Below are 18,214 nucleotides of genomic sequence, written 5' to 3'. Positions count from 1 at the left end.
ATTACCAGAATATTTAACTAGTACACCCTGTTACCTTAACAAGATAATACTAAATTCAGTAAAAGTTTATTAGCCAAAATGTTTAAGAGAATATTTAATCAAGTATCCCTTTTCTTACTTTCTATACATAATTAATGAATAATAACTATATGCAAAACATGATGCAGTATGAAATATACAGATACAGATGACACATCTGTTGATTTAATATTTATTTGAAATTTTTGTAAATTTCTGTGTTTTTTTGCTTTAAGATTAGTACATAAAATTGAATCTTGATGATTTAGGATCTTATAATGAATGGACCTCATTGTATTGTTTCTAGTATAGATGTAAACAGAATAGGTGTGCTGACCATACAATTTATTCTAAAAGGTTATTTTTGAGTAATTTGCTGATGTCAGCGTGTTTTTGTTTCCATGACATATTTTTAAAAATTGTTATAAAAGGTAATTGGGTTCTTAGTGAAATTTTACTTTGTTAAAAAATTTACAGTAAAATATAATGAATATTTTATTTTAATTTTAATTGCCTTTTTAGTATGTGTATGGAAATCAGTAGCTTTTATACATATGTGTAATATTGTAGGTAGTAGCATACAAAGCTCTGAAAGGTATGTTATTTGCTTGATGATGTGTGGTATTGTCCATAACTGCGAATTTAATTGGAGCTGAAACAAGCCAAAACAAAAGTAACATTTATGATTTTTAATAACATTATTGTTTTTCTTTTCATTCTAAAGCATAAGGAAAAGCAAATTAAGGGGCTCCTCTTCCTTACCCGGGGAGTTTTAGTCTATCTTAAAATTATCATCTAAAATAATCTTCACAAGTATGAATTTCTTTTGAAAAATCACTAAAAATTATCTGTTGTTATATCACAGAGATTGGATTAGTATAGACACAGTAAGAAAAATACCAAATTATTGTCAAATGTCATATATTTACTTTCTTGCTTAGAGCAAATGTAGTTACTATATTAGAATTGGTGACTGATCCTTTATGGATTTTTAAAATAATTCAATAGATGACATCCTGTGTATTCTTTAAGCAGAGCTGATTAGACAACATTCAAATGTAGTGCTTACCTAACCACTGGTAGGTAACTTACTGATATTCTTTGTAGCTGTATTCTTCTCTAGATGAACGATTAAGGGTCAAAGTCCAGCTTCACTTTAGGCCTAGATGTAGCTGTACAGGCTTTATTTCATGTGGCATGAACTTAATGCTCCATCTCACTACGCTTTAGTTATTTTGTGCAGTTGTAGTAGTAGGGTCAAGGCAGTGACATGTTCTGGAATATAGCAATATTCCTCTGCATTTTTAAATACTATCAGAACAAAAGGAAAGATGGAAAGCCTGATACAGATATATTTGATATTTCATGCCATCTGTTTGAAATGTTGCTTTGTTAAACATTTATAGTAAAATATTATAAATATTGCTTTACTGTTTTTCTATAGTGAATCAAACATCAGTTTCTTTTTATATGTATGAGCAGCATTTTTGATGTCTGTTTAAAAGAGACTGAAGGAATTGTAACATATAGGCTGTTGTATTTTTTATATTCTAGCTTTTGATTGAGCATGGTGTCTTTCTTCTCTTTCTCAACAAAAACAATCACCAAATAATAAACCAAACATGCATTTAAAAAGTTATTTATCCTACTTATACAAGTTACTGTAGAATCTAAGATAGAGTGATTAGTTGCCACATTTAAGGGAATCTTAGTGATTGACTCTACAATGCCCAAGGCAAATGTACATGCTTATTAATTTGGTTAATTATTGATGTATTTGCCCTATGTGCCTAATTACTTCTGCCTTGTTTCTGCAGCTACAGAACCATGGCCTGAAAATGCTACATTGTATCAGCAACTGAAAGGTAGGTTCTTGTTCACAATTAAAAATGGCATTGTAGCAAAATACATTTATTACCAAAAATGCCCCTCAGTAATATAATTTACTGAAAAGAGAACATAAAACATAAGGAAGAGATTCTCTTGTATAATTTGTCTAGGAGGTTTTACCTAAACTTGTATCTGCCAGTGTAAACCAACTATTCACGGCCTATGAGGTCCTTAGTTTATTATTGACTCATTATATTGGCTGCTGTAGGCAGTGTAAAATGATGTGGTTGCAGGAACCCTTGGCAGATTTACTGCACTGATAGCTGAGACAGCAGATTTTTGAAGTCCTGTGGTAAAGTGGGCTCTCAGTAAAAAGGAACTGTGAAAATGTATAGGCTAGGATGGTTCAGGCTCCCTTTAGCAGCTCTTCATATATCATCAGATCACATTATGGACCCCATTTGGGGCTCAGCAGCCTGCTACAGTTGTCAGAAGACTGCAAAGTAATGAAGACTAATAGGCAAGCAGCCCTAGTCTTCTAAGCATGGAATTTTTATTGCAGCGAACTTGTCATCTTTCTTTTGTGTGACAGACCTAGACACACTGTGCAATATTAACTGCAAGCTGGTTTTATATGATTGTGAGTGCTTTTGCTTTTAACTAGTGGGGTTTGAGCACACACTATTTTACTTAATTTTAATGAAAAGAGCACTAGTTCTTGAAAACTTGAAAAATGAATGTTTTTAAATGAGTGATTTAAATTATGAGTATTGCTGATAAAATGCAATAAATGATCAGATAGTTTGAGAGGAAATAGTCCCATTTCATCATTATTTACATCCTATGATAATTTAGTCAAAATTATAATTATACAATGGCATTGATATAGAACTACATAATTACTGTAGTGATAGGCTATACCTTTTCTTTCTGAACATGGGAATCATTTTGTTTTTAAATAAAATATATTTTAATTGTTTAGCAGTTACACTTTTGACTCTTTCATTGTATTTCCACAGGAGAGCAAATTTTGCTTTCTGACAATGCAGCTTCTCTTGCTGTGCAGGTAAATATGTAAATAATGTAATTTTTTTTAACCCCTAGGTGATTTGCATTGTTTTGAGTTGCAATTATTTCCCCCCTGCAGAAAGTCTGAGAATATATATTTAGAATTTTTTCATGTGATTTACTATTATCAATATAATATCACTTCCCTGTGATACGTAGTTTTATTATGTAATGTTCAGTTAATTGTTGTCAGTATGTTAAATAAACAAAAATCTTCATTATTTTTAAAATGTCATTTTTGTGTGTGCTATGTACATTCTGAGTGTTGCTGTTTTGCTTTTGGCTAGATAAGATGTTATTGATTAATTGGAGTGATATGTTCATTTAGGACTCAGAATTATTGTCTAATTTATTTGTAAAGATTTATTTACTACATATTTCTAAGCTTTATTCTACTCATTGTGCTCTCTCTAGCCTTAATCCATTTGATAATCTTGAAGCAGACATGTTCTTCTCTAGCTGCTTCTATATTTATTGATTACATGAGTGTTTATTATCCCCAAACCACTTATTGAATGCAGGAGCTCTTCAAGTTATATATCACAGTTGTGTAATCCAAAGAAGATTAGTGGCCTTGTAAACTTGAAACTGTATATGGAAGAATAGGATGCTTGGGGATTGTTTGCTTTTAAAAAAAAAAAAGAAAGGAATGTTTATGCAGGTTTTAGAACTATAATGCAGTTATTCAAGCATTTTATATGCTTAGCTGCTATTTGTTTAGTTTATGGTTTGAAACACAAAGAGGATTTTACTATATAGCTTCTAGAAGATAACTCAAAGGAGAAATCTAAGACACATGACATTTGAGGGGAGTGTGAGCTTCTTGAGGACAGAATGAAAGAGAACTAAAGGAAGTGTTTATTGAGTTTTTGTTGTGTTTTAAGAACTTAATTTTAGATCATCTCATATTTTTATTTAACTTGATATCCCCTGGGCTTAATAACAGTGTCTGGTACTGTCATTCATTATGACAGTATGATAAATACCATTCAGTGTATCTTTGTTTAAGGGTGAGAAGGAGACAAAAGATGAAAAGAAATATGCTTGGGCAATAATTTGTTAGTATGAGTATCTATAAGTATCTTTGTTTTTTAATTTTATATCTTGGACCAAGAATCTAAATTGTTTATTCATTTACCTTTTTTTGGTCTTTAGATAACTGTATTGTAATTAGTAGTTTCTTTAGTTAATGTTAACTTTTGATAAGCAGAAATTCTGTTATATGTGATAAATATTGACATTTACTGTTATTTGTTAATCATTTTATTTATGTAGGTGAGGAAGCTAGACTTTAAGTTTAGCTTTCAAATCTTAATAGCATATATTTAGCATATAGAATATACTCAGTAAATGTTTGTTGTATGAATGGTTTATAAGTGCAATAAAAGTAATCCTGCCTGATAATATCATGTAAATTACTGGCTATGTATAATATCTTAGAACAGAGCTTCAGGGTATAGTGGGTATTTTTCTCAAAGCACTGATTCTTAACCTCTTTTTAATTATGTTTTGGGGCTAACTCAGGGTGTGACAAAAACTATAGACCATTTTTTTCCAGAGAAATTCCAGTGCACACACATAATTACAAATATCCCCAGCCTATTTTGCATATGATGTTAGTACATTCACCTATGTCTATACTGAAGCTGTTTGGAAGTCCCTATAAAGGGCCCCTGCAACTAAATAATAGTAGTTTAGGAAGTACTAGTAATGTTCACCAAAAAGAAGGCATTTTGGATAGGAATATATTAGTAGCTCCCAAGTGTGTGGATTTTTTTGCCCCTAGAAGACATTTGACCATGTTCACAGATTGTTGGTTGTCAAAACTATTGGGGAGAGAGTGCTTTTTGGCCAAGGAAGCTGCTAAATACCCTGCAATGCACAAGATAGGCCCTCCACAGCAAAGGATATATCTAGCCCCAAATGTATATAGTGTCAAGGCTGAGAATACCTAGAATAGATAGATGGTTTAACTAGTTCCAAGCCAAACCAGGATATCAGTATATTACCATTAAAAGGTTACATTTAAAATAATCCAAGGGAGGGAAGAAAAAAAGAAATCTTAGTGTATAATTTATTTATCAGTTCTGTTTTTATGGTTCTACTAATTTGCTTTCTCACTATGGTTCTAAAATCATAGCTTCTATTAAAAGTAAAAGCAGACAAAAGGGACCTTTTAAAATGCAGAATTATGCTTAACCATTTCAGTTATTTTTATCCTACATGTGTCACTTAGATGATAAATTAACCAGCATATATTAAAAATTCCTGGTTTTCTTCAATATTCTTTGGCATGACAACTGATAGTAGCCATGACTATAAATGTGAATTTTCCAGATATCTGATGTAAACTTTATGGAGTAATTTTCTTCTATATAGTGGGCCAGCATCCGTTTAGAAGAATCAGTTAAAGGCGTCAGATTTGATGTATAAAATTGGTCAAAATGGGGCCCACACTGTGGCTTATGGGTATAGCTGCTGTCTGTAGCACTGGCATCTCATATGGGTGCTGGTTCAAGTCCTAGCTGCTCCACTTCTGATCCAGCTCCCTGCTAATGTGCTTGGGGAAGCAGTGGAAGATGGCCCAAGTCCTTGGGCCCCTGCACCCACATGGGAGACCTGGTTGAAACTCTTGACTCCTGGCTTTGGCTTTCCCCAGCCCTGGCTGTTGTGGCTATTGAGGAATGAACCAACAGATGGAAGACCCTCCCTCCCTCCCTCCCCCCCTCCCTTCTTCCTTCCCTCTCTCACTTCCTTCTCTCTCTCACTCTCTCACCCTCTCTTTCCCTCTCTCTCTCTCTCTCTCTCACTCTTGCCTCTGCCTCGCCCTTTCTGCAACTCTTTCCCATAAATAAAGAAATCTTTTTTAAAAAATTGAAAATGTGACAGATATCCATAAATTGGATAGTTTTTGGTAGATATCCAGAAGATTTCTAGAAGATTTTCTAGAATATCAAACATCAGATATTTTAATCAGGAAATTTAAATCTTACTTATTATGTAGACTTAGTGTGTATTATACCTCTGGAACTAAGCGGTTAGACATTTTTTGATTAGAGAAACCATTTTGATTTCAGTTTAAAAGAACATAATTTTGGCCGGAGCTGCAGCTCACTAGGCTAATCCTCCGCCTTGCGGCGCTGGCACACCGGGTTCTAGTCCCGGTCGGGGCGCTGGATTCTGTCCCGGTTGCCCCTCTTCCAGGCCAGATCTCTGCTGTGGCCAGGGAGTGCAGTGGAGGATGGCCCAAGTGCTTGGGCCCTGCACCCCATGGGAGACCAGGAGAAGTACCTGGCTCCTGCCATCGGATCAGTGCAGTGTGACAGGCGCAGAGCGCCAGCCGCAGCGGCCATTGGAGGGTGAACCAACGGCAAAGGAAGACCTTTCTCTCTGTCTCTCTCTCTCACTGTCCACTCTGCCTGTCAAAAAATAAAAAATAAAAATTAAAAAAAAAGAAATTTTTTTTTCCCTGTGGCTGTTATTTTTCCTTATGTTTACTTTCCTTTGAACCTCATTCAACAAGTATTGGCATTACCGGAAATATTTGCCTGTTTCTAACATAATCTTGTATGTTGAATATCATGAAGTATTAGGATTATATGGTTCTCTCATTCCTGTGAAGTAGGTAGGTGTGCAGTATTCACATACACACAGAAAAAGAGAGAAGTCTTCCATTCCATAAAACTTCCACTTTGAAGAACTGAAGCTTATATTGATTGAGAAAAGAACTCTGATAATAATTCCTTACTGTTCTCTCTTACCTCCTTAACTGTCTAATAGATATAAAATGTTGGCCCCTTTTTAAAAAGTAAGGTAACAGGTGAAATTAATTATATGTTTTATTTAGTCTAGTTTATCCAAATATTGTCCTTTTAACATGTAATCAATACAAAATTGGTTACTGGGATATTTTACTTTTTTTCATTTAAAGTTCAAAATCTGATGTACATTTTATAGTTATAGCACATCTCAATTTGTGTTGCCACATTTCATGTGTTCAGTAGCCATGTGTAGTTTGCGGCTTTTGTGTGGGGCTGTGTGGGTTTAGATACTACAATATGAGTAAATACATATGAATTATAAAAATTTTCTTTTAAAATGTTTTATTTTCATTAAGAATTTTATGTCTTATTAGTTGATTATATTCTGTCTTTTGTCTTTTTGAACTGGACCATTGGCCTCAGTTCCAAATATAGCATACTTTATTTAATTTTTTTAAAGATTTTATTTATTTATTTGAAAGTCAGAGTTACACAGAGAGAGGGGAGGCAGAGAGAGAGAGGTCTTCCATCTGCTGGTTCTCTCCCCAAATAGCTGCAATGGCTGGAGCTGAGCCGATCCAAAGCCAGGAGCCAAGAGCTTCATCGGGGTCTCCCATGTGGGTGCAGGGGCTCAAGGACTTGGGCCATCCTCCGCTGCTTTCCCAGGCCATATTAGAGAGTTGGTTCAGAAGAGAAGCAGCCAGGACCAGAATTGGCTCCCATATGGGATACCAGTGCTGCAGGCAGAGGCTTAGCTCCTTTTGCCACAGTCCAGCCCCCAAATATAGTATGTTTTCAATAGAACACTCTGCTTCAGATTTCCGCATCTGTAAAACAGAGATATAATGGAAACTATCTGATTGGGTTTTTGTGAGGATTGGATATGCTAACATATTCGAAAAGTAATTGATGTATTGTAAATATGCAATGGATGTTACTTATTTCCTTCTTTCCTGATTCTTTGACAGAAATACACATAATCAATATCAGCTAGAGGAAAGGAAGCTTAAATGTTAAAAGAATCAAAGTTAAAGTAAATATTATTTATAAGAATTTTGTGAGATACTTTTATATCTATGTGAACATTAATTTTTATGATTGTTTCCTGCCATTTCAAAAATTAATATTGAATGCTTTAATTGAAATAAAATGTTATTTTAATAATACTGAAAATTTGCTTTAAAATGTAGTATTTATTGGATGCTTTTATTGTGGAAGGCATTGTATGAAGAGCTTTTGTGTGCAGTGTCTCATGCAGTCCTTACTATAACCTTAATGCAGGACACTATGGCTACCTTCATTTTAAAGATATGGAATTTGAAGCTCAAGAGATGCTCTGCTCATCCAAGTTCATAGTGGCCACAGTTTGGGGAGGGAAACAGAACATAGCAACAGTGGTTGGGTGCCACATGTGTTTGTCACTGTGCTGAGCCCTTAGTTCTTTTTTTTTTTTTTTATTTAAGATTTTTATTTATTTATTTGACAGGTAGAGTTACAGACAGTGAGAGGGAGAGACAGAGAGAAAGGTCTTCCTTCTGTTGGTTCACCCCCCAAATGGCTGCTACGGCCAGAGCTATGCTGATCCGAAGCCAGCAGCCAGGTTCTTCTTCCTGGTCTCCCACGCAGGTGCAGGCACCCAAGCACCTGGGCCATCTTCCACTGCCTTCCCAGGTCACAGCAGAGAGCTGGACTGGAAGAGGAGCAACTGGGACTAGAACCCAGGGCCCATATGGGATTCTGGCGCCACAGGTGGAGGATTAGCCAAGTGAGCCACGGCACCGGCCCCTAGCCCTTAGTTCTTATTAACTCATTTAATCTTATAATAGCTGTGTGAGGTGGGTACTGTATGAGTTAAGTATCAGGAAAATCCTCTCACACAACAGCCCTGTGAGGTGAGTATTGTTATTCCCATTTTCACACAGATTAGGAAACTAAGAGAGATTAAACAGTTGTTCCAAAGTTACATAAGTGGTAGTTGGCAGAATGGTATTGCAAACCTTAGGAGTCTGAGTTGTGGTCCCCACTCCTAGCACTTTGTTCCCTGACACAGACCTTTGAATTTTACCCAACAATAAGTGAACATTTGTTCACAAATTATTCTTGACATTCCAGAGCAAGTTATATCTTACATTTTGTAGTTTATATTATGGTGTAAAAGACAAATGTGTCTTAGTGTTTGGATCTTTATAATCAAATAAAAGCAGTCTTATGTATGTTATGTGTTATTATGAAGCTCAGCTTAGGTAATAAATGGAAATTCTTTTGAAAAAAATGTGAAAGCAGTTGAAACACAGATGATATTGTGATTGGCCGGCGCCACGGCTCAATAGGCTAATCCTCCACCTGTGGCGCCGGCACCCCGGGTTCTATTCCTGGTCAGGGTGCTGGATTCTGTCCCGGTTGCCCCTCTTCCAGGCCAGCTCTCTGCTGTAGCCTGGGAGTGCAGTGGAGGATGGCCCAAGTCCTAGGGCCCTGCACCCACATGGGAGACCAGGAGAAGCACCTGGCTCCTGGCTTGGTTTCAGCGTGGTGCGCCGGCCGCAGTGCACTGACCGCAGCAGCCATTAGGAGGGTGAACCAATGGCAAAGGAAGACCTTTCTCTCTGTCGCTCTCTCTCACTGTCCACTCTGCCTGTCAAAAAAAAAAAAAAAAAAAAGATGATATTGTGGGGCTAGTGCTGTGGTGTAGTGGGTAAAGCCACTGCCTGCAGTGCCAGCATCCCATATGGATGCCACTTCGAGTACAGGCTCTCCACTTCTATGCAGCTTTCTGCTATGGCCTGGGAAAGCAGTAAAATATGGCCCAAGTCCTTGGGCCCCTGCACTGGGAGAACCAGAAGAAGCTCCTTTGGTTCGGTCCAGCTCCAGCCATTGCAGCCGTTTGGGGAGTGAATCAATTGATGGAAGACACCCCCCCCCCCCCCGCTGCCTCTCTGTAACTCTACCTTTCAAATAAATTAATAAATCTTAAAAAAAGATGATATTGAATGCAGAATTAGTGCCTATTTTTACTTTTAAGATTTATATACGTACATGTTTTGTGAATATCTTTATATAATAACATGTTACTTTCTAGTGAGTTTTTTTTTTTTTTTTTTTTTAAAGATTTACCTATTTATTTGAAAGGCAGAATTACAGAGAGTGAGAGGGAGAGGCAAAGGCAGAGAGAGAGAAGGCTTCCATCATGTGTTTCACTCCCCAAAGGACAGGGCTGGACCAGACTGAAGCCAGGAGCCAGGAGCTTCATCTGGGTCTCCCATGTGGGTGCAGGGATCCAAGCACTTGGACCATCTTCAGCTGCTTTCCCAATCACATTAGCAGGGAGTTGGATTGGAAGTGGAGCAGCGTGGACTCAAACCAGCACCCATATGGGATGCTGGTGCTGCAGGCGACGACTTAACTTGCTACACCACAGCGCTGGTCTCTGTGGTAAGTTTTACACAGAATTTCATTTAACATATATGAAGTCATTTAAAAAAGAAACTGAATTTCCTTTTTTGTCTGGCTAAATCTAGATGATATAGAAATTTGAATTTATTTTTTGCTGTCTCAAACTATGATCATTATTACAATGCTGCATGAGAAAGTTAATCTCATTTTTACTTCAAATAAGAAGTAATATTTAAGCTTTTCCCTTACTCTATGTGAGTAAACACTTCATTTCTAAAAATGAATGGAAGAAAACAGAAAAAATACTTATTTTATTTCTGTTGAATATGTCATAACACTTTAAAAAAGTCAGCGTTTTTATAAATTCCATTAATGCTGGGTCATGAACACTAACATGTCAGATCTGCTGATAAAAACTTAGCTGACCTTTGCTTTTTCCTTTTTAGCAAATTATGCTTTTTAGGTAGACATATTTAATTAGTGGTTACATGTTAATCCTAATGTGGTGTTTGGGGAAGAGCAAGAGAGATCTCTGTTTTTTGGGACTGCAGGTTCGTGGTTACATTGGAGAATAGTTGTGAGTATGAAAATATAGGTGCAGTAAGAGTATCAGGCATTCACAGGGCTACAGTGGACAGCTTACCTGCAGAATTTTAGAGGAAATGATTTTGAGTTTTCGGTTTGATTGAGTACATTTTTGCTTTAAATAAGTTATTCAGGGTGTGTGAAATTTCAAAGTATCAGTTTACACCTGATATAAATAAAAAGCAGTCTGGCACCATTGGAAGTGTTATAATAGAGAAGTAATTTTTTATATGAAAGCAAATGTTGAAAATGTGTATAACTTTTTAAAAGTTTCATAAAGTGTAAAATTTTAGATTTTTGCTTATTCCTCTCATTTTGACTGCCCTCTACAAAATGAGGCTCTGTGTTCACTTTCAGGGTTAGAAGGAAAGGAACAGTAAGGGCAAGGAGGATTTAGTGAACATTGATTAGATAAAAGAATTTGTGAAAATATGTTTGGTATTCGAAAATGAGCGAAATAGATGCTGTAGCTGTTTCCTTGATGCCACAGAATTTAAATTCTGTAGATTAGTTATATTGCATTATTACTTATATACTAGAAGTATTAGAGTGATTGGTGATTTATACCTATAAAACCTGGAGTGCTAAGTATATAATTGTGAACTTAAACTGCAAACAGAGTTTAGCAGATTAAAAAAATTCAATATTAATACTAGTCTCTGAAAACAAATGGACTGATGTATATAAAACATAAAAAATAGTATTTTAGGATTTGTGGCTATGAAGTACTATGTATTTAATATAGAATTAGGTGACTATTAGAGTTACCATTTTTAGTAATCAGTGAAATAATGTAAAATGGCTGAACACGGTAATGATTTGCTAATGTATTTATTTAATTTAGCAAAAATTAATACTCCTGTAGTTGTGAGAGATTGCAAGTTAGAGTATCAGCTGTACTCTTTTTTTGTTTAAAAAGTAAATAGCAAGCAGGATTTTAAAATTTGCTGCTGTTAAACAGAGCAATAAAGACATAGTAGTAAGATGAAAAAAATGACAGTCAATTTTTTTCAACAGAAAAAGGCTAGAATTCTTCATTATTAGATATACAGTATCAACATAATCGATCTAGCAGCATTATATTTGAGCTGAAAACACACTTAAATTTGAGGCCATACACTACCCTGTGTGAGTGAAACATCTTTCATATAGTTCTAAGATGAAATTACCCTTGAATGAATAGCATCTTCATTTATCTTCAAACCTCTTCTGTGCTTTTAGTGAATCTACTCTTTCAACATTCTACAACAAGAATTACATTACACCATTATACCAGAGTACTTCTGCAGTGTGAAATAGATTGGTTTGGAAAATGAACCTGGCTTTGCTATAAATTACATTCACAGGTACAAAGGAATTTGTTATTTTGTTGAAAAAGTCACAAATATAATTAAGGTCTTAATTTATGTTAAACTACAAATATGGCTATTACAGTAACTGGATTAGGAACTTAATCTGTCACTTCAAGAATGATACCTAACACTTTTCATTTGTAACCTTAGATACATTATTCCAATTACAGGATCTGCAGCTGTTTGATATAAAAAATGAATTATTTTGTAGATAGATTTGTTCATGGTTTTTAATTTTAAAACATGCCTCTTCAGTAAGGTAGAAAATAATTCTTCAGTTGTCGTCACAGATTTTCCTTTTTGTCCTTGTGAAACAGGATCTGAATTAACATTCAGAACCATTTTCATTTTGTGCCCTGAAAATGGTATTGCATGCTTGAGAATAGTCCTTAGTGAATTCTTATATAGAATTTTTCTAATTTAATTATGAAATGAGTAGAAGCTTTGTCCTGAAGAAGAAAACCCAAGGTCTGCTGTCTAAGGATAGCTTTACCTGATTGGACTGAAAGTGGATTGTTCCCTATCTAGAATTTGAATGACTTTGTTAATATGGCTTGCATAATTTAGAAGCTATGTTTATAATCTCTTAAGTTCTATAGTTTTAATCACTGTAAAGTATTTAATCTTTTAAAAGCTATTTAATGAGGACAATTCTTAAAAATTTAGAATTCTATATTTTTGTTGCAAGCAGTGCTGACTTTATTTCTTCGGTGCAGTTAAAGAGATTATTGTTAGATATATATTTTTTAAAATATATATTTATTTATTTGAAAGTCAGAGTTACAGAGAGAGAGAGAGAGAGAGAGAGAGTCCTCCATTTGCTAGTTCACTCCCCAGTTGGCCGCAATGGCCAGAGCTGTGCTGATCCAAAGCCAGGAGCCAGGAGCTTCCTCCAGGTTTCCCACACGGGCATAGGGGCCCAAGGACTTGGGCCATCTTCTACTGCCCTCCCAGGCCATAGCAGAGAGCTGGATTGGAAGTGGAGCAGCTGGGACTTGAACTGGCTCGCATATGGGATGCTGGCACTGCAGACGGCAGCTTTATCTGCTATGCCACAGTGCCAGTCCCAGATATTTTTTTTTAAGATTTATTTATTGAAAGTCAGAGTTACACAAAGAGAGAAGGAGAGGCAGAGAGAGAGAGAGAGAGAGAGAGAGAGAGAGAGAGAGAGATCTTCCATGTGCTGATTTACTCCCAAGTCAGCCGCAACAGCCAGAGCTGTGCTGATCTGAAGCCAGGAGCCAGGAGCTTCTTTCCAGGTCTCCCACACGGGTGCAGGGGCCCAAGGAGTTGGGCCATCTTCTTCTGCTTTCCCAGGCCATAGCAGAGAGCTGGATTGGAAGTGGAGTAGCTGGGACTCTAACTGGTGCCCATATGGGATGCCAGCACTGCAGGCAGCTGCTTTACCCTCTACACCACAGCACTGGCCCCTTGTTAGGTATTTAACTTGTAGGAGAAATGTTCATTTTGTTTTTGGAATAAAAAAGATAGTTGGTGCTGCTCATTAGCAAATGATTCAATATTGTTACTATCAGTTAATGAAAATAAAGTTAATATATTTAATGTCTCTGCCATCTACTGTTCTGCTTATTCTAAGCACTTTAGTATTTTTTCTTACTTGATATTTTTTTGTCTGTAATTAACAAAACTTTAATAAAGACATTTATTACAGAAGGAACTCTAATTGTTCATTGAACTCCAGCTATGGAACTGGTGTGTTGTTAGCTTCTTGGGTAGTCTAAGAATTATTTTTTCAGTGCCTTTTGGTTATTTTATAGCTCTTTTCCATAAAAGTTTGACCCTACAACTTTATTCTATTTATATGTAATTCTAACAGGAAAAGGTTACATGCTTTCCTATTCTGATTGTCTCTTCTGTTGCTTACAGAAAAAGCCTGATTTTGTTTTTTCTACAACTGTCAGATGTTGATATATCTAAAATTGAGTCAAATATTCCAGAAATAGTTTTCAGGTGAGAGTTGTATTAAGGAAGGTTCTATTCTCTAATGTGATGTGCCATTATACATTCTCTCAAATAGCATTTCACATTTTCAATTACAAATTTGCTCTATTTAAAGCTTTTTGTGCTTATTGAATTGCAGTTTCTGATTCCAGCACTGGTAACTATTTTTCCTTAAGTTATTTTCTTTTCCAAAGCAGTATCATATTTATAGCTATTGAATTTTTAAAATATGTCAACTAAAGTTAAATCTCACTTTAAATCACTGAGTTTTGGATCCATAAAATTATAAAATGCTAATCTTTATTGTAGCTTCCTGGTTTTCTATGACCTTAAGTATGTTTGTATTTATTATTATGAATGTCTATGGCTTGTTCATTAAGCAAATGTTTATTGATAACTTGCATTAAATATTAATGGAAAGCTTTCTTTGGGAGTCACTAAGATTAGGTAGTCTCTTCTTTTGCAGATGGACAAGTGAGTATTTATTACTACTAGTACTGTTACTATGTGGAGACTTCAAAAAGTACATGGGTAAGGCCATAGCCTGCAGTGCCAGCATCCCATATGGGCACTGGTTCATGTCTAGGCTGCCCTACTTCTGATCCAGCTTTCTGCTGTGGCCTGGGGAAGCAGTAGAAGATGGCCCAAGTCCTTGGGCCCCTGCACCTGCGTGGGAGACTTGGAAGAAGCTCCTGGCTTCTACCTTCAGACCTGTCTCTGTCTCTCTCTCTCTCTTTCTCTCTGCCTCTTCTTCTCTATAACTCTGCCTTTCAAATAAATAAATAAAATCTTTTTTTAAAAAAGTACATGGAAATTCATGTTACCTTTTTTTTTTAATTTATGAAATGCATGAAGTTTGTAGACCTTAAATAAAAGGTCTCTGTGGAAAAAAAAAAAAAAAAAAACCAGAAAAATCTACAAAGAAAATTTGCTGTTATAGAGTGGAGGGTTCCTACTTTACGTGACCATGACTTCTTTGTATGTATTGTGGTAGGTTTTTGATACCAAAAGAAATTTTTCTTTTTTTACTTTTTGAAATGTTGGGAAGGACCCTAGGCAGAGCAATAGTGAGAATAGCTTTGGATCTTCTCAACTCAATTTTATATACTCAAGACATTTCAAATTCACAGGGAATAAATATTTCAGTTGAAAAACTTTTTAAGGTATATTGCTCAATGAGCACTTCTTGTTAAACTTGAGTCTGCTGGCCACATGTGTAGGGTGTACTCTGAATTATTCATTTATCAAATCTGTTTAGCAGGCATCTATCAACTCATTTTAAATAAATACTTCTTGTGAAAAATGTAATCATAGTTAATATTAACCTAAAAAATGTGATTAGGAAGATCAACGTGCCTCAGGAGAAGGACCCTTAATATGTTACAAAATACTGTCTGTGGTCTTTGGTCTTTTGTCACTATTGCTTAAATTTCAGCATAAAGTAAAACCTGTAGCTTAGTATTTGCTACAGTTTTGGCAGTAAAAAGAGTTACTGTCTTCACTGTGAAGCTCCAATATCACCATATAAATTGTTGATCAAGCCTATTTATTTGACAGCCAGTGAAGATGAGAGACTTAGTTCCCATTTCTTGGAAGAGGGGAAACGGGAACAATGAAGATAATGGGGTTTTTGATAAATTGTTATCCACAATAGAATGAAGATGTCCCCAAATATTTCTGATTGCATTTTTTGACATTTTATGTTTAATTTTTGAAATAAATGAATCTCCGTAAAAAATAAATAAAATAACATAGCTGCAAGAAAAAAAGGATTTTATTTCTTTATTTGAGTCGTAGAGTTACACACAGGGAGAAACAGAGAGCAAGGTCTTCCATCCACTGGGTCACTTTCCAGATGGCCCCAACAGCTGGAGCTGAGCTGATCTGAAGCCAGGAGCCCGGAGCTTCTTCTGGGTCTCCCACCTGGTTGCTGCTTTCTCAGGCCATAACATAGAGCTGGATTGGAAGAGGAGCAGCTGGGACACATACTGGTGCTGATATGGGATGCTGGCACTGTATGATTAGGCTTAGCCTAATACATCACAGCACAGCCCCGTGTGTTACCCGTTTTTCCACAAACCTTTTGAATCCCTTTGTACTGTGTGTTATCCATTTTCCCACAAACCTTTTGAATCCCTCTGTACTAAATATTAACAATACTTTATTGAACTCTGTGTCAGATGGTATGTAGTGTTTTGCATATAGTACCTTAAGTAATTTGCCAAATATATTGTCTTCTTTTGAGAAATGAAAAAGGTAAAGAACTTTATCAGGCTAACACAGTCACCAAGATTCTGCCCAGAGCTCTTTTCCTGAGAGGCTTTTGCTCTGTTAACTCCTTGTGTTACATACTGACTCTTAGGATTCGTATGAGAATTCTGCTTTTCAGATGTATTTATGCTGTAGTCTTCCACATAGACAGCTTGCTTCTTTAATCCATACTCTGTCAGGATTCATTAGATTCTGGTTAGGTTACCCAATCTGTGGGATTTAAGGAATAGGAATGTGCTGATGATTCTCAGGCTTGAGTGGTATGGCTTAGAATTCAGCAATAGGTAACAAGATTATTTTAGATTATGATAAGGACAACAGTCTCTATGAGCCAACATCAGGCTGATTGTGTTTCTGTATGATCAAGTTGGGCCTGTTTCACCACTTTCTGAACTGAGTTCAGAAATTTTAAAAATTTAATGCACTTATGACAAAGAACATTGATTGATATCTTAGGTTTTTAAGCACAATTTTAAACATTTATTCATTTATTTGATAGGCAGAGAGATAGGTTGAGATCCTGTTGATTGGTTTGTTGTTTAAAGACTAGTGATGGCTGCAGCTAGGCCAAGGCCAAAGTTGAGACCTGGAAACTCAATCCAGAACTCCCTTATGAATGGCAGGAACCCAATTACATGAACTGTCACTGCTGCTTCATAGGGTTTGCATTAAAAAGAAGCAAGAGTCAAGAAATGGAGCCGAGTTTTGAACCTAGGTACTCTGATATGGCATGTGGGCACCTTAACTGCCAGGCCTAATACCTGCCACTAGAGCTTCTTACTTAACCAAGAAGTTAGATTGACTTCAATTTGTAATGTTTGTAGGTTGTAGATGCAGGAAATAGAAAAGATCAAACATAAAAACTGTCCTTGATTGTGTTCTTATTCTGTATAGTATCTATAGCTCTACTCATTTCTTAACACTTTGATGGTACCATACCTTTGGGAGAGTGCTTACAAAAATTATATTGACTTGTGGGCAATTTTATCAATTGTGTCTACCAAAGAGGTGGGGTGGTCTTTGAGATTGAGAGTCTCAACTTTTTAATAGTCCCTGCTTCTGTGGTTTCCAGAGCACATAGTTGCACCCTCAATTAGCAACTCTTTTTTTTAAAGAGTTGCCTTTTTTTATCATTATTATTTATTTGAAAGTCAGTTACACAGAGAGAGGACAGGCAGAGAGAGAGAGAGAAAGAGAGAGAGAGGTCTTCCATCTGATGGTTCACTCCCCAACTGGCCGCAATGGCCAGAGCTGTGCCAATCAGAAACCAGGAGCTTCCTCCAGGTCTCCCACGAGGGTGCAGGGGCCCAAGGACTTGGGCCATCTTCTACTGCTTTCCCAGGCTAAAGCAGAGAGCTGGATCAAAAGTGGAGCAGCCGGGTCTTGAACCGGCGCCCATATGGGATGCGGGCACTTCAGGCCAGGATGTTGACCCACTGTGCCACAGCGCCGGCTCTAGCAACTCTAACTTTTTGAAAAGAGAAAAGCTGTTTGCTGTTCATTTTCTATCAGAAGTATACTTAGGGAAAACCATTTTTAGACTTTCAAGTTCCTTTCCTTCCAGCATTCCTGCTGATCTCAGTTTTTCCTACCTTGGAAATGACACTTCTGTCTTTTTAGTTGTTTATACCAGAAACTTTGAGTCATCTTTGGAGTTCTTTTTCCTATATTCACATTGAGTTGTCAGCAAATTCTCTTGGTCTTCCCTTAACAATATAGCCAGGAGGTGGGCATTGTGGTGCAGTGGGTTAAGCTACCACTTGGGATACCCCCTTACCATATCTGAGTGCCTGGGATTGAATCCTGGCTCCTCTATTTCCAATCCAGCTTCCTGCTAAATGTGCTTGGGAGGTACCAGATGCTGGCCTAAGTACTGAATTCTTGCTACCTGTATGGGTCAAGACCCAGATGGAGTTCCTGCTTCCTTGGCTTTGGCCTGGACCATAGCTGGCTGTTGTAGATTTTTGGAGCGTAATT

At 36.5% G+C, this 18,214-nt stretch overlaps 1 protein-coding gene across 2 annotated transcripts in view; it reads left to right on the top strand.

The window, feature by feature from the left end:
• The window catches only part of MTX2 (metaxin 2), a 78,927-nt gene that overhangs the window by 36,823 nt on the left and 23,890 nt on the right, over window positions 1–18,214 (top strand). The window contains exons 2-4 of one of the 2 annotated variants that reach the window (XM_051848469.2): window positions 1,836–1,883; window positions 2,868–2,914; window positions 11,874–11,998. Coding sequence is in view for 1 of the 2 variants with exons in the window: in XM_008258782.4 (XP_008257004.1) it covers window positions 1,836–1,883; window positions 2,868–2,914 (95 nt within the window). In the remaining variant the exon portion in view is untranslated. The remainder of the gene's footprint in view (window positions 1–1,835; window positions 1,884–2,867; window positions 2,915–11,873; window positions 11,999–18,214) is intronic. The other variant, XM_008258782.4, reaches the window with a different exon arrangement.

The sequence above is a fragment of the Oryctolagus cuniculus genome, chromosome 3 (genome assembly GCF_964237555.1).
Source record: "Oryctolagus cuniculus chromosome 3, mOryCun1.1, whole genome shotgun sequence".
NCBI classification, from domain to species: domain Eukaryota; kingdom Metazoa; phylum Chordata; class Mammalia; order Lagomorpha; family Leporidae; genus Oryctolagus; species Oryctolagus cuniculus.
Note: the sequence above shows the minus strand (reverse complement) of the source record. Positions and strands in the feature narration are given on the sequence as shown.